Source organism: Pipistrellus kuhlii, unplaced genomic scaffold (assembly GCF_014108245.1).
Source record: "Pipistrellus kuhlii isolate mPipKuh1 unplaced genomic scaffold, mPipKuh1.p scaffold_m20_p_4, whole genome shotgun sequence".
Classification (NCBI taxonomy): Eukaryota; Metazoa; Chordata; class Mammalia; order Chiroptera; family Vespertilionidae; genus Pipistrellus; species Pipistrellus kuhlii.
In genome coordinates, this window is record NW_023425540.1 from 74,068,262 (window position 1) to 74,089,246 (window position 20,985).

General features: G+C 58.2%; 1 protein-coding gene across 1 annotated transcript in view; it reads right to left on the reverse strand.

Moving 5' to 3' along the window:
• Positions 1 to 214: 214 nt before the first annotated feature.
• CASTOR2 (cytosolic arginine sensor for mTORC1 subunit 2) overlaps positions 215 to 20,985 on the reverse strand; it is a 49,569-nt gene continuing 28,798 nt past the window's right edge. Inside the window, exons 2-9 of the mRNA XM_036409556.2 lie at positions 14,897 to 14,967; positions 7,917 to 8,110; positions 7,146 to 7,278; positions 6,285 to 6,408; positions 5,210 to 5,320; positions 4,750 to 4,832; positions 2,287 to 2,381; positions 215 to 2,208 (exon numbers count right to left, since the gene is read on the reverse strand). Of these exons, the coding sequence (XP_036265449.1) occupies positions 2,143 to 2,208; positions 2,287 to 2,381; positions 4,750 to 4,832; positions 5,210 to 5,320; positions 6,285 to 6,408; positions 7,146 to 7,278; positions 7,917 to 8,110; positions 14,897 to 14,967 (877 nt within the window). The 3' untranslated portion in view covers positions 215 to 2,142. The remainder of the gene's footprint in view (positions 2,209 to 2,286; positions 2,382 to 4,749; positions 4,833 to 5,209; positions 5,321 to 6,284; positions 6,409 to 7,145; positions 7,279 to 7,916; positions 8,111 to 14,896; positions 14,968 to 20,985) is intronic.

Here is a 20,985-nt window from a genome sequence, read left to right on the forward strand (position 1 = left end):
ATGGCAGACACGGCGGGCGGAGGCCCTCTCCCTCTCTCTCTCTCTCTCTCTCTCTCTCTCTCTCTCTCTCTCTCTCTCTCTCACACACACACACACACACACACACACACACACACGCGCACACACACAGTGGGGTCTGCGTCCACGTACCGCACACACACGCATGTGCGTGCCCACACAGTATATATTAACATATATATTGCTCAAGTATATATGCTATTTACAGTATATATCTATATCAACATAAAACACAGGTATTTATACGTGTGTACAATAGATATGCCCTAGGGACCTGGGGAGCACGCGTTTCTGGGGTCACGGGGCCTACACACTTGCTGGGGAAGGGGAAAGGTCAAGTGACGTGATTAGGGGGACGGACAGGAGGGGCTGGGAGAGGTGCGCCTCAGAAAACCAAGGCCTTCCAACGACAGAGAGGGGACTCGGGGCTTCACGTGCCGCCCTAGCCACCTGGCCACCCCCAGTTTGGAGCCAGCAAACAAGTTACACGTTTTGGTTGTTATGGAGTTTTGTGCAAAATGAATTAACTTAAGAAAAATAAAGGTAGGTTCCTACTCAGTGCATGAGCCCCGAGACCTGCCAGGATCCAGCTGCACAGCTACTGCTCCGGGGCCTCCGGGGCACGAAGGGTCCCACACAGCTCAGAGAAAGGGGTGGGGCTCGCGCAGCCCCTCACCAGACCAAGAGAACGGCCCTCCTCCTCCTCCTCCTCCTCCTCGACAGCTGCTGCCCAAGAGAGAGCGCCAGCAGGGCAGGGCACACAGGAAGCACCCCGGTGGAGAGGAGCCCGGGGCTCACCCCATCCTGCCTGCGAGGCCTCCAGGGGACACGCCTGCCTCAGCTGCCTGCCACCCGGCTGTCCGCCTCCCCGTGGCCCTCGGGTCCCGACACTCAGAACCACCGCTGCCCGGGTACCTGTCATCGGGCCCGGCGGGGCAGCACTGCGGGCGCCCGGGGCCCATCCAGTAACAGACCTCTGCTCCCAGGGTCCTGCCAGGGAGGCCCGGGCCCCGCTCTCATGCCTGTCCCTGGAGCCACGGCACCAGCCAAGTGATGCTGGGCCTCTGGCCCCCAGGCAGCTCAGCAGGCCCTGACTCTAGCAACTCAGCCTGGGCACAAATACATTAAATACGAAACTAAAACGAAGTACGTTTTCTCTATTAAGGCTCAGTTAAGCTGCCTCCCAGGTCAAGTACTCATGAATGCCAGGCCCAGGACCGAGGGGCGGGCAGGCAGGCAGGCGAGTTGGGGGCAGAGGCCTTCTATGTCCCCCAAAGCGAGGCAAGGGAGGAGACAGGACAACAAGGGAGCCTGTGCTGGTCTAGTCAACTGCTGGGGGAGGGGGGGTGACCTAAGAGACCCCAGGCCCAGAACGCTGGGAGGCCGAGGCTCCGCCCCCTGAGTAAAAGGAGGGTCCAGGGAAAGCAGAGGGGACAGGAGCTCACCCCCTGGCTGGTGGGTCTCCCAGGCTTGCGATGGGGAGGGTCTGGACAGGGCCCCCTTGGCAGTCTTGCTGGGAGTTGGGGCATAAGCCCTGTGGTTGGCAGGCGAGGTTCTGGGGGGCGCGGGTCTTCCCCAGCTCAGGGCCCCACCCCAGCTCTGCAGGAGCCTCACCAGCACGTGTCGCCAGGGCCGCCCGCTGGCCTCCACTCTGGGAACCAGCCCTGAGCTGATGGAACCAGAGACCAGCAACCACAGTACCCAGCTTGCCCCCTCCCCGGGGCCTCCCCGGCCTCCATGAACTCAGTCCTGCTCAGCCTGCTCCCCAAGATAACATGCGAATCGGTACCCCAGGGTCTTGCAGGAGGTGCCAGCTTACGTCAGCGTCTGGCCCTGGCCGTGGGCGAGGCTGGGGGAGGAGGCGGGTCAGCGCACCAGCTCCCTGGGCCTCAGACATCATTTTCTGGAGTGGGGGTGGGGGGAGCACGGGGACGGGGGGTTCTCTGGAGGCTCTGGGAAGGGAGGACATGGGGAGGCCCTGGCCTGGGCCCAGGCCTGGCGAAGTCAGCAATTGGGGCTCCTCTGAGGCCCCTCCTTGGGGGGCCCGGGGCAGGTTTTCCAGTCTGTTGAGAAATACTGCAAGAAGAACCGTCGGGCGGGGGCAGGAGGAGGAGTGAGACCCTTCTAATGCTTCTCTGCTTGGCTGACCTTCAGGGCGCTGATGACGCCGTTAATGTTCTCTTCTGGAACCTGGAAGGGCGGGGAGGCAGCGAACCCGTGAGCCCCCGGAGCCGGCCCCCCCGCCCCGGGGCCGGCGTGGACACTCACCAGTGCGTGGTCGAACTTGAAAGTACTGATGTAGTAGGCGGGGATGTCCGCAGCAGCCAAGGGCTCGGAGATCTGGGCCACGATGCCACACTCATCTGGGGACGGAGGGGGGACTGGCTCAGCCTCCACGTGGTGGCATCGTCACCCGGGGTGCCAGCCAGGGCTGCCTCTGCCCTCTCCCTCCCTCTGCCAGCAGTGCCTGTCGCACACCCACCACCTTCCCGGGGAACACCCCTTCCCCCCTGCCCCCCCCACCCCCCCGTAGGCCTAGTGCAAAGGCCCCTCCGCTGGGAGCCTTCTGTGCCCTCACCAGCAGTGAGCTCTGCACTGGCCACCCTCTGCCTGTCCCACGCCCTGTAGCCACAGTGCATCTTCCCTGCCAGCCTTCGAGGTCGCTAAGGCGGAGCTGGCGGCAGGGTAGGCCCCTTTTCTAGTCAGAGAATGTGGCCAAGTCACTTCCTTCCCGAGCCCCCGTCCTCAGCGGAGCCCCAGGGGGTGGAGGCCCTGCCCGGCCTCATGGCCATGCCAGGTGTTTGGTGGCTGGGATGTGACTTCCTATTCCCTCTAGCATCTGAAAGGGGGCGTCTGTGCTGCTTTCCTGGTCTCCCCCAAACCTCATCTGATGAAGCACCCTTGGGGTGGCCTGGGGCTGGTCTTCACCTCAGTGGCAGCTTCCTCAGATTTAAAACACCACGCAAGGCTTCCTCCTACAGGAAGACCTCCAGGATCTGAGGCCCATCCCACTCCAACACAATCCTGTGTGTTTCCTAAAAGTTGCTGTTGCAGCTTTAGTGATGATGCGTTCCCCCCACACCATCCCCACACATGTGGGCAAGGTGCTGGGGGAAGCCTAGGTCTGGCCGCCAGCTCCCATGGGATTCAGAGGCCGATTCTGAACCCGGAATTACCCCGGGTTCCACCTCGGTTGCCACTAAACCCAGCGTCGGATCTGACCCTCCACACCCTGACCCTGGCCCTGGCAGCAACCCTGGAGGTCGCTCAAGTTCCTGCTTTCCCCTTTGCTTGCCGGCCTCCTGGCGGGCCCCCAGGCCCCTTTGGTGGCTGTGCAGGTCTCGAACCTACTCTCCTGGGGACTGTCTGTGGCGCTACATGGTGGAGACTGGTGTGTCCTGAGACACCTTCTCTTCCTGTAAGAGGAGGAGGGAGGAGACGAGGGTCGAGAATGGCGCACTTTACACTGCAGGCGGTGACCTGCTGGTGACATTGATTTAGAAGCTGGGGACCAGGAAAGGCACAGCTCACGGCTGGGTGAGTTGTTTGGGTGTGTGCTGGGTTATGGTGTAAAATGTATTTATTCTCTCCAGGGCCACACACATGCAGAACCCGCCGGTCTAGCACCTGTCAGAGGCTAAGTTATTTTCCCTGCAGGACTCCTTGTAGCTGTAAGCATGGCTCTCAAACCGCTGCATCATGGGAAGGCAGATCTCGCTGCTGCCTTCTTGGCTCACCCTGGAGTCCTACAACCTCCCTTCCCCGTCGCTATCCATGGGGCCGAGCAAACAACTCCCCTTCAGCAATGGGCAGCGGTCTGCCCACAGAGATGGCTGAGCTTCACCTGCTCTCCCACCCTTACTGCTCCTTCACTGGCCTCTCGATGTGAGCAGAGTTGGGGGCACTGTCCCTCCATCTGTGAACTCATGAGAAAAGCGAGGCAGGTGGCAGAAGGCAGAACCTGGCTTCCTCAGTGAAACACCCCCCCCCCCCACGCCAGCTCCATGTTCCATCCCAGGAGAGCGCCCTCAGGCTGGCCCACTGGCCCGGGAGCAGTGTGAGTGCCATAGGAGCAGTCTGCGTCTTGTCTAGGAAATCAGGGCCTCCATACCACTGGGCTGGCCGAGGATGCTCCCTGCAAACAAGCACTCTGACTGACCAAGAGCCACGTCTGGGTGCAAGCTCTGGGTGTAACGGTCTACCCAAGGAAATAATTTCTAATCGGACAGAGCTCTGGGCCCAGGCACTGCAGTCACTCCCAGCGGGGCGCAGCCTGCACGCTGAAAGGGTGCGGGCCACGAGGGGTCTGAGGCCTGGGGCCCCGTGGACAATGCTTATGGGGAAAAACACCACAGACACGGCGCGGGGAACTGTGGAAGCTGCTGCGAGGCTGAGTCTGAGGAATCACTGCGGACACACACACACACACACACCCCCCCCCCACTCCTGGAATAGGTCGCTGGGTTCTGCAGGAGGAAGTTTCCTTCCCAGGACAGAAAAGGTCAAGAGCTGGGATGTGAAATGGTCCGTGAACACTTCCCTCCAGAGGCCTGCACCTCCCTCCCTCACCGGTCAGTGGGGCCTCAGGCTCCCCAAGCTTCCGTCTCCCCATCTGTCCCCCAGGGCACAGGTCGGCTGTGACTCCGGGGGGTGTGAGTGCCCCAGCGCTTGGAGAGACTCGGCAATGCCTCACCCCCAAGTCCCCCCTCCACTGAAGCCCACAGGGCTCACCGAATCCCAGGGGCTGGCCTCCGATCCGCACCATCTTCCAGAGCTCTCCAGATGCGCTTGTGAACAGCAAGTTACTAGGAAACCTTAAAGGAGCGAGGAAAACCGGAGGCTGATGTTCAGGCGCTCCCTGCACAGGGCCCCACCTGCCACAGGCTGGGCCCCAGGACCCCGCCGAGCCCTCCATCCACTCTCTCTGCACCCCCTCGCCTGGGAGTGTGTGGGGGGGAACAGGAAGGCAAGGTTGGCATTGGCTGTGCAACAGCTGCTTCTCCCCAGCTCCACAGAGGGGACTAAGGGGCAAATGGTAGTTGATTGACCCAGGGCCCTCTGAGTGGTCTGCCATCTTGGAGACGGGCCGCCCACCTGCAGTGAAGGGCCGCGGTGCGAACTATTGGGGACAAAGGGGGTGATGTGCCCACAAGGAGCCCGGCCCGCCCTGGTCCCCCCGTGGCCGGCTCACCTCTGCTGGGTCTGCACGTCCATCACCAGGGAGATGTAGCCCTCGATGAGGGAGAAGGAGAAGAAGCGGATGTGGCCACAGTCGTCACTGGCAGCCATGGGGTCCTTCATGCTGGGGGCGGGGGTGCTGGTGAGGGTGGAGTGGGGGCCACTGCACGCCGACCCCTGCCTGTCCTGCCCGCTAGCCTCAGCATGGGGTGCTGGGAAGAGCACTGGCCTGGAGAGCCCCTACCCGGCCTGGCTGAGTAACCCTGAGCCAGCGTCCCCGCAGGGCTCTGCGATGCACACGATTCCCCTGGTCGTGGAGGTGAGTAGGGCATGTCAGGGCCGGAGCTCAGCGGGCCGCCTGGACAGGCTGCACAGGCCCCTTCCCGGCAGGGTTCTCTGTTCTGTGTTGGCCCACACCTCAGGGCACGGTCTGTGGTCACTGCCAGCTCACTGGAACCTGCACCCACCCACCTGGTGTTGGCCTAAAGGTAAAACCGACTGAGGCCAGCTCAAAACCTGCCGTCCTCCGAATGAAAATCCCTGCGTTCGAAGCTCGGGGAGTGAGCCTGACTGAGGAGCTCAGGGGGTGGGGTTAGTTAGCATCTTCCTGCGCACTGGCTTCACCAAGGTCCAACATTCCCAAAGGAGGTCCGGCCGGTGCTGCTCAGTGGTTGAACCTATGAACCAGGAGGCCATGGTTCGATTCCTGGACAGGCACGTGCTCCAGATGTGAGCTCCATCCCCAGTCAGGAGTGTGCAGGAGGCAGCCGATCCATGATTCTCTCTAATCTCTCTCTCCCCCATCCTCTCTGAAATCAATAATTAAAAAAAAAAAAAAGATTCTCAAGGAAGAGTCTCTCTTCTCAGATCGAGCTTTGGGTAGAGCCATGTCTCCCCACCACCGACCCCAGACAAGTGTCCAGGGCAGCTCTGTTCCTCCTCCCTCAGACTAGCTCCCAGGGCAGGCCTGCCTCCTCCCTCAGACTAGCTCCCAGGGCAGGCCTGTCTCCCCTGAGGCTGGGGCTCCCTGGCACAGCCACCTTTCCTCCTGGCCCACCCTGCAGCCCCTCAGACCCAAGGAGACCTACCCGTTGGAGTAGAACATGACGTCCATGAGGAGTGTGGCAACAGCAGGCAGCGTGTCGGGGTCCAGGCTGGTGACACAGAAGCTGTTGCTGGGGCTGGACAGTGGGTGGATGACGGGCCTCTGGACTGTGAGTGTGAAGATAAAGGTGCCACGGCGGTAAGAGGAGCAGCAGGGCAGGTGGAGGCAGGCGGGGTTTGCCGCAGACGCTCTGGGGGGCCTGGCTCCAGGCCCCGTGAGCCCTGGCTGTCATTTCTTTGGCCTCCACCACCACCTACGGCTCTTCTGCTAGTCCAGGCTCACCCAGCCCGGGCCCCTGCACAGGCTGTACCTATCACCTGCCTGGAATGCCTTACCAGCCTTCACCACCTGGTGAGCTCCTACTTGTGTCTGAGCTTCAGCTCGACAGCGGCTGCCCCTGGAAGGTCTGCCTGACACCGAGGGCCAGGCTGGGAGTGGCCCCTGGCCATTGCCGGCTGTGCCCACATCCACCACCCTTACTAGACCTCAGGCACAGGGTCTGACCAGGACGGCTGAACTGTGTTCTGCCTGGAGCTCGGCTGATGCCCTGAGAATGGGCTGCTCTGGGGCAGCACCTGGTAACTTTTATTTTAAATGGAATTTCTTGGAGTGACATTGGTTAACAAAATTACATAGGTTTAGGAATACAATGCTATAACACATCATCTGTATACGGCATCATGCATTTAACACCTGAAGCCCAGTCTCCTCCTGTCACCATCTGTCCCCTCTGACCTTCTACCTCCCTCCACCCTCTGGCAATCTCTGTCCTATTGCCTATGTCTGTTTTTCTTAATCCCTCCACCTTTTTCACCCGGCCCCAGCCTTCCTCCCTCCAGCTCACCCATCTTGGGCTTCACAAAGCCATTGGTGATGCCAAGATTCTCGGCGGCCACCGTCTCACCATTGACGACCCGCAGGATGGTGAACTCTGACGACAAGGTGTGGGTGACAAAGGGCAGGTCCCGCTCACGTACCTGGGACAGGGAGGTGAGGACATGGAGTGGGCCTGGGGGCAGTGACCCCCCCACCTCCACCCCTCTCCGAGATTCTGCCCCAGAACCAGCTTCCCGTCCTTGCCTCCTGAGGCCCTGGTGGGGGCTGGGAGCCTGGGACCAGGGCACGCCTCTCCAGGGCAGCAGGAAGGACGCAGAGGGGAGAAGACACGACACCGAGGGCCGTGAGGTGCAAGTCTGTCCCCCGCACCCCACCCTCGTGAATGCTGCGCCCAGACCTGTCCCTGCCCCTCCCCAGGCCCATGCTCTTGAGAGTGGCCATGGCCCATGGGAGGAGAAAGAATGACTTGGTGGCCAGGGGCTGCTGCTGGCCCCAGGACCAGACAGACTTGCCATCCGAGGGGGTGGGGGGAGGGGAAATGGGGAGACAGATGTCCAGCTGGGACGATACTCCACCCACACGAGCTCCCCAAACCTTACTTCCTGGCTTCCAGATCAAGCCAAGTACGGCCCCCACAAAAGGCAGGTGGAGGAGGCAGGGGGCAGAGACCAGCCTGGGCCAGGCTAACATGTGGCTGACGACCCTAAGGTCCCCCTGGCCTCTCTCTGAGCTGATCAGAGAACGGGGAGCACAGAACAGTGCCGATAGCTGCGGTTACCAGGATGAAGTCCGTCTGGTAGGTGGACAGCATGAACACGGAGATGTTCTGGTCGGCCAGGGGGGCGATGACCGACTTGGCGATCTTGGTCACCCCGATGGGCTGGGAGCTGGAAAAGCTGCCGCCACCGGACACGACATTGAGGGCCAGCCAGGTGGCATCTGCCACACTCAGGTGCTCCGAGGAAGGCAGCTCTGGAGGGAGACACGAAAGACAGGCCTGTGACTGGTGGGTCCCAGGTCCCCAGAGCAGAGCAGGCCACAGAGTAGAGCCTGGCACGTGGGACCAGCTGTGTGGCCTTGGCCAGCCCCACCCTCGGAGTCCGAGTGCCCTCATCCGTCAGAGGCGGTGGGACCGGCCTCAAAGGCTCTGCTGTGGGAGGACCGAGCCAGGAAGCCCTCGGAGGACTCTGGATGCGTCAGGCAGCTCAGGAGGGTGGGAACTACGGGGACATGTGGGTTTATCTGTGTTGGGCCTCCGTTTCCTCAACTGTGAAATAGTGAGTATTTAGCAGTCAGCAATGATTTTGTTATTTTCAGTCCTCAGTCCCCTCTGGGTGGCAGGTGCTGCCACCACCACCTCACACCAGTGGAATGGGTCCCCTGGTTTTCAAACTGGGTTCCTCGGAACCTCCGGGAGGCTGGGGTTGGAGGGGAGCCAGGAGAAGGCAGGATGGGGGCCCTGGGTTTCCTCCTTGCTTCAAGCAGACCTGCCTGCTGGGCTTCTCTGCAAGAACGCCCAGCTCCAGGGGGCCTCCTGAGGGTGCCACTGTCAGGTGGGCAGTGACAGTCATCCAGTCCCTCCAGAGCCCTGGGGGGTAGCACGGGCAGGGGCAGCATGGAGGAGGCTGAGTGACAGCAAAGAGCGAGTCTCCCTGACCAGCTCGTAAATCCTGGACTCCACACATGTGGACCTCCCTTTCCCCACTCCTGCAGAGCCCCCGGAGGAGCCTGCACACGGGATGTGGGCACACGTGTCTCCAGGAACACACAGCCACGGAGCTGACCCTATAGGCTGGCACAGGACTTTCCAGGTATCAGACTCCTGCTCAAACCACCCCCCTCAGGGACTGCTATTCCCCCTGTAAACACCACAACCAGAGCTCTGAGAGGCGGTGATTTCACGGTCACGTATGGAAGGACAGGGCCAGGACCTCAGGAAGGAGAGGGGCCCAGACCCCGGAGATGAGGATGGCGATAACGAGGGAAGGCTGCACGGGCCTCAGGCAGGACGGCTTCCGAGGAGGGGAAATTGAGTGAGGCCCCACCATGCTCCTACCTGCCCAGCTCTGGTCGTCATGGCGACCACAGCCCAGCGAGCCCATGGGTCATGTGGGCTGAGAAGGGCCCGTCTGTGGCCAGGCTGGCTGGAGAGGCAGGCAGCTTCCCAGGAGAGGGAAAAGGTTTGGGAGGAAGAGCAGGAGAAAATGTCATAAAAGGGGCTAGGTCTCAGGGAGCCATGTCTGGTCTCTCTCCCCATCACCCAAGGGGTCAGGAGAGAGACCTCTGGGCCCAGGACCGAGAGCAGACGTGCTCCCAGAACTGGAGCCAGCTCAGACCTGAACTGCGAACCCCTTCGCTCTGGCTCTCAGCCCTGGACAGGAGCCCTGAGGTCTCCAACGGCAGCCGTGGTCACCGCGGAGGCTCCCTGACGCGGGGGCTTGGTCAGGGGCTGGGAACCACAGCGTTCACTGCCTCTGGCCCCACGGCCATCGGACAATGCCCTGGCATTCTGGGGGAGAGGGAGGGGCTGAGCGGGCCCCCTGCTCACCCCGGCCAAGCCTCGGGGCTCCCATGAGCTGCCAGGAGGCGGCACACTGGCTCTTCCCTAGAGGAAAGGTGGACCCCTGCTAAGACTGAGATGGATTATCTGTCAGTGCCATCGTCCCAGACCCTAAATATAGCTTCTCGGAGCTGAGGACACGCCCTGGTAGAGGAGGCCGCAGTGCCTTGCCACCCTCCGGGTCACGAAGGTGGGCGACGCTGTTGCTGGGTGGGACTCCCTCCTCCTCAGGAACCTCCCATCCCCTCACCCCCGTTTTGGCCGAAGGACCTGCAGGTCCCTGCGATGTCCTCCGCACAGAGCCAGTTTCTCAGGCTCCTCCTGCCCGCCCGCCCGCAGCAGGGTGGTCCTGGCGAGGGCAGGCGGGCTGGTCCTGGCTGTGTGACCTTGGGCCCTGGGCTTTTGTTTTCCAATGTGGGATGATGAAACCAGGAGCAGCCTGAGAAGGCGCTGGGAGGATTAAATAAGATAATCCGCCCAAGTGCTCAGGAGTGCCTGGCACCCATCTGAGTGCTCATCAAAGGCCAGAGACTTCTGATTACACTGCTGGTGTTCTGCTGGTTCTGGATGGCAGCTGGGTCAAGGCTATCGAGTTTAAAAAATGCTCAATTTCACTGTAAAGGAGTAAGCTGACCGTTGAACAATACGGGTTTGAACTATGCGGGTCTACTCGTATGCCTTACAGCACTGAGCAGGGGAGAGACGATGCGAGGCCATGGAAGCCCCAGGGCACTGAGCAACTTGCCCAGAATGATAAGCAGTGAGTAGCAGGGCTAGATCCCAGCCTGATCTGCTCATCTTAGTCCAGGATGAAGCCAGGAGTTACCGCTCAGCATCTTCCTTCTCCCTTTTGGCTAGTCACGGCCAAGGAGCATGTCCTGCCCCAGTGTGTTACAGATACCCCTGACGCAGGTAAGGGGCCTATGATTGGGGGTCGGGGGGGGATCCTGATTAGCACTGCACCCTGCTAAATTGCACATCTAGGAGGTCAGGGCAGGGGATGCCGTGCATATTTTTTGGGTCCTCACGAGCATTAGCAATCGCACACAGTAAGTGCTCATTAAAGATCAAACGACACACATGCACACAAGTCCCTCTGGTTTGCCATGCAGACACACAGCACCCATCTGAGCCAAGAGCCTCTAAAATTCCACATGAAACGGGAAGCTGCCTGGTTAATGTCACTGACAACTGTCTCACCCTTCCAGGCAGGGCGCAGCATTTGATGCACATGTGAACTGCAGAGAGCTGCTGGCTCCACACCGAGAAAGCGCCACACTGACGGCACTGCCAGCGGACCACAATCAAGGCACGCTGGCAAAGGGAGGCCCTTGGGTGAGAAGCAGTGCTTGCAGAACTGGGGGCTGGGGCCCCATCTTCCACACGGCATGGCACAACCAGCACCCCTCCCCACCCCACAGGGGCAGCCAAAGCCCAAGTTCCCTTTCTGAAAAGGGGCCTCTTAAAAGAACCACGGCCCAGAGCTGAGGCGAGAGGGTGAGCTTGGCAGCCTCCACCCCTAATCCTCGCCTCTGAGGGCCTTCTTACCCTGCCCTGGCCACACCATGGCCCATCCCCCCTCTCAGCTGCCCCTGTCCTTGGTCTGCTGTGATTCAACGCAGCACTTCCTGCTTCCAATGGGCCCCCGTCACTCAGGACGGGGCACCTGAATGTCAGTTTTCCCTCTTATAAAACGGGTTACCCTCAGGCCACCGGGGGTACAGGGGAGTCTTACAGTGTATCCTGGCCCTGTAGCTCTGCGACGGGAGTATGAGATACGTACTTCTGTAAATGCCCATCGTTTTTCCTGGGGCAGTAACGGCTGTCTAAGCAGCCTGCTTTGCGAGCCTGGAAGGGAGACCCTTACCCAGAAGTCACAGAGCCCCGGGGCTCCTGGGGTGGGAGATGGTGCCTCTCAATTCCAGCTCCATCTCCAGGGCCAAGCAAGATGCCGGCACCCCCAGTAAATACAGCCTCCTGCAGCCCTGGAGGCTGCCTCAGCCAGCCAGCCACTTCTCTGCAGGGCATCTCCCTGCTCAGTGACAAACCTGCAAACATGGCCTTCCAGGCCTGCACAACCGGCTTGCCAGGCCCCACAGCCTCCCTCTCCCTCGCTCAGCCTCCTTCTCCCTAGCTCGTGGTGTCTGCTCATTTGCTGCCTCAAGAGGCAGACGTCAGTCTTGTCTGAGGAGGAGGATTAGATAGGGTATCTATCACCAGAGAACAGATACTCCGGAGCGATCAGACGCCACCCTTCTCAGCAGTTCTGCATTAAGGGCATGATGAGTGCCCATAAGAAAATGGTAACGTGCTCGGGTTGCCCAAGCATCCAGTGTCCGCCTGTCCGTGGCTCCTGTACTCAGACAACGTCTGCTGAATGAGTGAGTGAGTGACTCCATGGGTGCCTTTGATGACGAGGCAGGGCCTCCTGTGGGGCCTGCCCTACCGCTGCCCTGGCCACGAGATGCCCCCTGAGCCGGGAAGGCCATGGTGTCCCTGAGATGGGGCGGGGCTCTCCCACACTGGAAGGTGCTCTGGGGCACCTGCGGGTAGGATGACAGAGCCCAGCGGGGAGGTCGCTTCCCTGGGCTGACAACAGGAGAACCGGAAAATGACCATCTGCCACTTCTCAGACCCCATTTTAGGAAACTCCCTGCATTAGGACAAACGTTACACATTTAAAGCGTCTATCATTTTATCACTGGAGAAAAATTACAGTGAGTTTAAATCTAACCTTAGGAGTCTGGGAAGGACGCGCGGCTGCTGTGAAAGGCTGTGACGGCACAGGAAGTGTTAGGGCGTATTGTGAGGTAAATGTTAAGTGAAAGCACTTCTCTATACAGCATGGCCATAAAGAAATTAAAAAGAGAACGTGCACAGGAAAACGCTGGACAGGAAATACCAAAAAGTCACTAGTTGTCTTTGGGGTGGGACTGTTTCTATATATACATCTCCCTCTCTCTCTCTCTCTCTCTCTCTCTCGTCTAGTAATAATTAATGTCGTTTTTAAACATTCGTTTAAAATCTTGCTTGGCGTTGCCTTGTATTGACATAACCTTCAAACACGTGGTATCTACAGAATGTGTGAAGTGCAATTAACAAGTTTTGCTTGAAAAAGTTTGTGTTTGGTTTGGTTTTTGTTGCAAAACTAGGGCTAAGATGATGGCGGATGAAGAGCATATTCGGCACTGCATGCTTTACGAGTTCCAATTAGGAAGAAAAGCAAGTGAGGCTGCAAAAAACATCTGTAGTGCTCTTGGTCAAGATGCAGTTAGCGCCAGAAAATGCCAGCGTTGGTTTGAGAAATTTCGCGAGGGAAATTTTTCGTTAGATGACAAGAGTGGTTGAGGCCGTGTGTCCAATTTTGATCAAGAAGCTCTTCAAGCTCTTTTGGTGCAAAATCCTCAAATTACCCAACAAGAGCTTGCGACAACTTTAAATTGTTCACAAAAAACAATTTCCAATCAATTGCGTGCACTTGGCTAAGTCCAAAAGTTTGGAAAATGGGTTCCTCATGAGTTGACCGACAACAACCGTAATCAAAGAGTCACAATTTGCAGTTCGCTCCTCTCTCGTCAAAACCGTTTGCCGTTTTTAGAGCAAATTGTTACCGGAGATGAAAAATGGGTGCTGTATGTTAATTTGAAAAGGCGGCCTCAATGGTTGGACAAAAATGAGGCTCCGCAGCCCACGCCAAAACCTGACTTGCATGCAAAAAAAGTGATGTTGTGTGTTTGGTGGAATTTTAAAGGAATTCTTCATTATGAACTTTTACCATCTAACCAAACCATTACAAGTGCAGTGTATAGTGCCCAATTGGAAAGGTTAGCCCAAGCTTCAAGAGAAAAAGAACCCGCGCTGATTAATCGGAAGGGCGTAATTCTTCACCACGATAACGCACGACCACATACTGCAAGAATCACTGCTGAAAAACTGCGCCAGTTGGAATGGGAAGTTCTCCCTCAACCTGCATATTCTCCTGATATTGCCCCTTCCGATTACCATTTGTTTCGTTCTTTGCAAAACTTCTTCTTGGAAAAAAATTTAATAACGAAGAATGCCTCAAAAATGCATTGACCGAATTTTTTGCATCAAAATCAAAAGAATTTTACAACAGAGGGATTAAAATGCTTCCTGAGCGTTGGGCACAAGTAGTAGAAAACAACGGCAACTATATTGTTGATTAAATTTTGTTGTATTGTTTAAATAAATTCGATTTAAAAAAGTATTAGAAAACGACATTATTACTAGACCTTATATATATATATATATATATATATATATATATATATATATATATAATATATTGTATATATATATGTGTGTGTGTGTGTGTGTGTGTGTATACTATAGATTTCAGAGAGGAAGGGAGAGGGAGAGAGAGAGAAACATCAATGACAAAAGAGAATCATTGATTGGTTGCCTCCTGCATGTCCCCTACTGGGTGAGGATCAATCCTGCAACTCAGGCATGTGTCCCTGACCAGAATCAAACCCGGGACTCTTCAGTCCGTAGGCCGACGAGCCATACCGACTAGGACAGGGTGGGACTGTTTCTTAAAATGTGGGACTTGTGTCCTCTGCATGCTTTGAAGGACGTGGTTCGACACCAACCCTGGGGAAGCCTGGGCACTGACATCCCCCTTCTGCACCCAGCTCCTCAGGCACCCCCCCTGCAAACTAGCGTGCATCGCGCAGCACGAGGACAAACGTAAAACACTGTAATAACAAAACTGCCAGGATGTGGGGCGAGGGGAGAATGACTGCTGACAGGGAATGGGGTTTCTGTTGGGGGTGGTGAAAATGTTCTGGCATCGGGGTGGCCATGGCTGCACGTTTTACCATGGTGACTTTTATGGCAGGGGCACGGCATCTCAATTTAACACGTGGAAAAAGGTGAAGGAAAATCACCAAGGATGGAACCTGGGGCTCCCGCCAATGAGGAAAGGATCGAGAACAATGAAAGCACCTCACTCACAGGAGATGCTCAGTGAAATGCGTGTCCTCCTCCTTGGTGCTTTGGTTCTCGGCGGGGGAGGCACGGTGTCCCGGACAGAGGGGGAGGGGCCACTAGCAAGGAGACTGGGAGAGAGAGGGGAAGACTCCACGGGGTGGGGTGGGGGCAGAAATAAGGAGGCGGGCAGCCAGCCTCGACGGCGGGGCACAGTCTGCCATATCCCTGGTGGGAGAAGCACTCACCCAGGAAGCCCTCCTCATCGACGATGATGGTGTAATCCTCCGGGGTCTCGGTCAGACTGAAGAACTTGCACCTGTGTGGACGGACAGACAGACAGACACGGGATGTCACATTAGCTCTGCATTGGCCCCTGCGGGACACTGTGGTGACCCAGCAGATGAATCGGTTTACCCAGAGCTCTGACTGCAGGCTGCTGGTGACCTCCAGTAAGCTGTACCTCTCACACCCCCTCCCCCCACTCCCCGTCCTGACTCAGGAGGTCTCAGAGAGGCCTCGAGATGGTGATCGTCCCCTCTGCACCTCGAGTCGGCCAGCCTCTGGGATCCTGTATAGGCCCAGGGGGGTCTCAGATCCACTTTTTCAGGGAGGAAGTGGCTGAAGGGTAGGCCTGGCCGGGGCCATGCAAATGAACTGTCTTATCCAGGGGCCCCAATTCCGACCCCTAGGCCTCTGTCCTGGCCCCTCCTCACCAATAGGGGAGCTCCCACCGTCATTAGGTCCTAATTCCCACCACCCAGAGGACAGCCCGCCTTTGGGCTGCTTTTCTTCTCTGCATGGGAGGGGCGTGGACATCCGTGCTGGGTGTGGGACACAGATCTCTGAACTGCCACATGGGGGACTACTCCTTAGCCTAGGGTGTATGATGCTTGTTTCCCCAACACCCCCCCCCCCCCCCCACACACAAAGACTATCCATTTCCCGAGGCCAGGCAGGGACTGGTCATTACTCTGCCCCTTTACCTCGGCCCTGCCGTCTGGCCCTAAGCACGCTCTTGGTGCCTGGCAGGCAGGCTGGGCTCTGAGTCCAGGCTTTCGGTCACGGGGTAACGGGGTCCCCACCCTTCAATGCCTGTCTCTTCCCCCCTCGGCCAGAACAGCCCCGGAACGGCAGCTGCGGGGAGAGACGGGGTGCACAGGCGGCGGCACGCAGGAAGCGCAGTCACTTATCTGGCATCGCTGCTCTGGAGCGTGAGGCCCAGCACGGGCTCCATGCCCGGCGCGTAAAACCATCCATCACGGGGGCCGTGACAGCAAGAGGCCCAGCGCGTAGCCCCAGCCCCGGCCGGACGGCACTCCCGCAGACCGAATGGGAACGGAGTCTGGAAGGGGGCGCGCAGCGTCTACCGCTGCTCTCTCCTCCCCCCCCCCCCCCCCCCCCCCCCCCGCCAGCCGCCCGGGACCACGTGGAAGGCCGGCCACAGAACCCGGCGGCACCTTCCACTCTGCCCTCTCCATTTTCCCCAAGGAGCGAGAGCACCTGGAACCCGAAGGAATGCAGAACGATATTGCCGTTTGGGAAACGGTTTGGAAGTTTCTTACGAAGTTGAACGGACACCGACCATACGACCCGGCAACCCCACCCCTGGGTGCGGATGCCAGAGGAAGAAAACCTATGCGCACACGCAGACCTGACTGCCGAGGCCTGCAGCCTGAGTGTGATCGCCCCATGGGGAGACAGCCCGAGTCCTCCCCTCAGCGGGAGCCCTGGCGGAGCGAGGGAGGCTCGCCCGCACCGCCCGCACCGCGGGGTCCTGGTCCGCAATGAGGGGGAGCGAGTTCCTGACGCACGCTGTGACGTGGACGACGCTCAAAGGCACTTTGCTAGGTTCAACCCGGACCCCAAAGGTTGCAATACTTTCGATCCCATTTACGTGACTTCTGGAAGGGGCAAAACTGTAAGGTCCGGGAGCTGGGGCCGGCAGAGAGTGGGCCGGGGCTGACGCTGGAGGGGAGCCCAGGAACTCTTGGGGCGGTGGCGGGGGCTGGGATCTTGATTGTGGTTGTGGCCATGGGTACATAGTACACATTTGGCGAAATTCAAAGAACTGTACCCTGAAGGGCGAATTTTACTGGGTGTAAATTACACCCCGGTGAGCCTGACTTTGAAGGAAGAGCCTGTGCCAGCACTGTAAACAGGGTGGCACTTATTCCCCTGCTCCGACCGACCAACCGACAGCACACTCTCTTCCACTTCCCTCCAGCGCTTTGGTTTGCAAATGACATCTCTGTCCCTGCCTGTCCACATCCAATTTGCCACTGCTGCCTGGACAAATGAAATCTGTAATTGCGCGGGACAACGGCAAATTATCACCTTAGTGAGTGGCAATCACTGGTCTGGCCCAGCTCCTTCTCGGGGACTCCTGTGCACTCTGAGAGAACCTTGAAGTCTGCCGCCCCCCCCCCACCGCGCCCCCATCGCTGGCCTGCCACAAGCAGGTACTTGCTGGGTGGGGGTGTGGCCTGTGAAGGCTAACAGATGTGGCATTTGCTCCCAATGCCCTCTGGGCTGTGAGGGACGTTCCAGAAATAGACCACATAAATCATCCTGGAGGCACAGGCACCAGCAGAAGGCAGCATCGGCCTCTGTGTAAACGGGGTATGAGTATGTCGAGGTGGCTGTCTCACCCTTCAAGACCCAGTTAAAGGGTCTTCTTCTTCTTTTTAAAATTTAAATATATTTTATTGATTTTTACAGAGAGGAAGGAAAAGGGATAGATGAGAGAGAAACATCGACCAGCTGCCTCTTGCACACCCCTACTGGGGATGTGCCCGCAGCCAAGGTACATGTCCTTGACCAGAATTGAACCCGGGACCCTTCAGTCCGCAGGCCGACGCTCTATCCACTGAGCCACACCGGTTTCAGCTAAAGGATCTTCTTTTATGACCGGCACCAGCCCCCTCCTCTCCCTCATCTCCCACCAAACGGGCGGGTCCTCCCTCGATGGCCTACGTCCTTACACCGTCCACAGAGGGACGTAAGGCCGCTGAGGGCTGTTCGTGCCTCACAGCTCCAGGAGAGAGTTCGCTCACCTCACCGTGTACCTGACGTTGCCCTCAGACCAGGGCAGTGCTAACGAGAGCAACTGTGCATGATGAGAACTTGCCACAACCCGTTACGAATACTTGTCTCCCCAGCAGACCATACCCTCTCACAGGCAAGGGCTGGAGGCTCTGCACACACACCTGGCTGGGCACGGACCCAACGCTCACTGTCTGATGAGCAAAGGAGTGGACTGCAGCCACGTACCTCCCGCCAAGGCCGGAGCAGCTCTAATCGGAACAGGCCCTACGTGCCCTGGCACGGCACTGCCCTGGCGTGGCACTGCCCTTGTGTACCCTCCACCGAGAAACACTGACGTCTCTAGTCCCCGCTCCGCTCTCCGGTGAGTCGTGGCTAAATCCACACCACAGACGCCAGGCCCCGCTGTTTGTGGCCGCTCTGCACTTGGTCTACGAGGAGCTGGAAAGAGGACCCAAGCCCAGCAGCCAGCCAGTCTACGAGGAAACCTGAGGAGGAGGAGGAGGCGGAGGAGATCTGCTTGCCCTCTGGATGCCCTCGTGGTACTCAGGAACAGGATGAAATGACAGGAGAGAGCAGCCTGGGAGCGCGGGAAGAGGACCGCGGGCCTGGAGTCTAGGGCCTGGGCCCCAGTCCCAGCCTGGCCCCAGTGGTGAGCCCTGGGCTGCCTCATCCCTTTACAACGAGGGCAGCTTCAGGGTGGGCTAGTTCCCACGCAGTTCCGGCCTGGGCAGTGCCCGGGCCACCTGGAGCCCTGCCCGCTCCATAGCATGGTAGACCAACAAGGCACACAGAGCCGTGGAGTGCCCGGAAAAGCCCCAATCAGAACCTAAGATGGATCTACCTGCTGCCCAGGGAGCTGGCGGTGGTGTCCCAGCTCGGGGCGCGGGCTCACCACCTCAGTCTGTGGGAGGAGTGCCGCAGAACTGAGTACACAGCCGAAACCGGTTTGGCTCAGTGGATAGAGCGTCGGCCCGCGGACTGAAAGGTCCCGGGTTCAATTCCGGTCAAGGGCATGTGCCTTGGTTGCGGGCACATCCCAGTGGGGGGTGTGCAAGAGGCAGCTGATCAATGTCTCTAGCTTTCTATCCCTCCCTCTTCCTCTCTATAAAAACTCAATAAAATACATATATAAAAAAAAAAAGACCTGAGTACACAACCCATGCAACTGAGTGCCATGGTGACTGGGCAGGTCCTGCAGGAGCACTCGGGTAGATGGGATACGGAACTCTGAGCTCTCACCAATGGAGGAGGGAGACTGGGGACAGCAGCTCTGGGTGAGCCCTGGTTGGGACACACCCCAACAATCACGCAAGTCCCATCCAGGGGGTGAACAGAGCACGGGGACTGGATGAGGGCAGGCCACAGCAGGAGCCATGTCTGTCCAGAGCCTCATGGCCAACACGGAGCATGTCCATAGGAGCTGAGGGGACCCTGGGCTGCACCCCTTTGGCCTGGGGAAGACTCCAGCCACCGCCTTTAAGTCTCCGTGGTTATTTATTTATTTTTTAAAATATATTTTATTGATTTTTTACAGAGAGGAAGGGAGAGGGATAGAGAGCTAGAAACGCCAAACGTCTGGGGAAGACTCCAGCCACCGCCTTTAAGTCTCCGTGGTTATTTTTTAAAAAAATATATATTTTATTGATTTTTTACAGAGAGGAAGGGAGAGGGATAGAGAGCTAGACACATCGACCAGTTGCCTCCTGCACACCCCCTACCGAGGATGTGCCCGCAACCCATGTACAGTACATGCCTTTGACCGGAATCAAACCTGGGACCTTTCAGTCCGCAGACTGACGCTCTATCCACTGAGCCAAACCGGTTTTGGCGAGTCTCCGTGGTTATTGTGGGCCACAGGTTGTAAGCCACGTGACTGCTCATGGCTGTGTGACTTTAGGCCAGTCCCTCCTGGTACCGTGTTCTCACGTGATGTTGTTGAAGAAGAAATGTTGAACACCCCTGGTAAGCGCTCAATATGCTGGCTACTGGCGGGCAGACAGAGCTAAAGGGGAGGCATTGGGGAGGCCAGCTGTGTTCTGAGTAAAAAAAGCTCTACAGCCAGCTGACTAAGGAGACCAATGGGCTGGCCTGAGACACAGTGTGTTGCCAGTTCTCTGAAGGTACCGCTGCCTCGAGGGGGAGGACGGGTCAAGCTGAGTCTCTGATTCTTGGAAACACCTGGTTCCCACACACTGAGCCCAAGAAAAGCTTGGCTTGAAAAGTCTCCATTCACCTTCCCAATAGCTCAGTTCCCACCAGGCAGGCAGGGAAGGAATGATGGTGTATGACGGAAGAGATGGAGCAGCCCTACATTGCCAGGGAATCTGCGTCAGAGCCAAACCTGCAGCCTTGGGCCCAACCTGCTCCCTGACACACCGCACAAAGGCCTGACAATCTTCAGACATCGGGTGTGTCTGAGGACAGGGGACATCCAGATCGAGGCACCGGGGGGTGGCCTGACCCATCGCCACTGAGTGCAAGTTTCTATTAGCATCCGTCCCACCTTCTCCACTCACCTGCCGGCTGTGCTCACTTCCCCTTGGCCCCCAGGTCACAGAGACCCCTTAGAGTCAGGGCTCAGCAAAGGCTGCCAGTACGAGGACTCTCCTGCAGGGTTTGGAAGTGGGAGCTAGCTTTGTGGGGCCGGGGCCTGCTTCCCGCAGGCCAGAATGCCCTGTGCCAGCCAGGCCCTGCGGAGGTCACCTGTCAGCTCCTCAGAGAACCAGCTCAGACCATTGCCTGACCAGCTGGGCCTTGAGATGAACCCAGAGCCTTCCCACGCTACCAGTGGGACCTAGAAGTCTTACACCACGTTCCAGGTGCCTGTTCACAAACCTTTCTTGTTTTTTTCGTTCAAGTAGGGTCTCTGAATGCCCGTAAGCCCCGTTAGAATTACAGCACCAGCCTGGAGGGCCCGGAGTCTTTCTCGAAAAGCGCAGCCCATTCAGGCTGGAACCAGGGAGGCTTAGCCACGGCCTCCCCCGTTGGACGTCACAGGGGGGACATGCAGGGGTCAGGTCTGACCCACACCCACCGCTGCCCCCCTCCGTGCTGCACAGGAGAGTCCTACAACGTGGCGTCCGAGCAGAGTGCATCCGGCCTCCTCGGGGTGCTGGCCTGGCGTGTGTCAGCCTTTGTTCTCCTCACCAGCAACAGCGTTTTCATGCTTCTCGTGGGTCTTCCCTCCATAGGTCGCTCGTGCTATTTACATTTCATTTCTACTGTCTTTAACAACGACAGGCGACCGCTTCTATCTGTAGTTAGAAAGCAAGCCCCGGTTGGTCCTGTG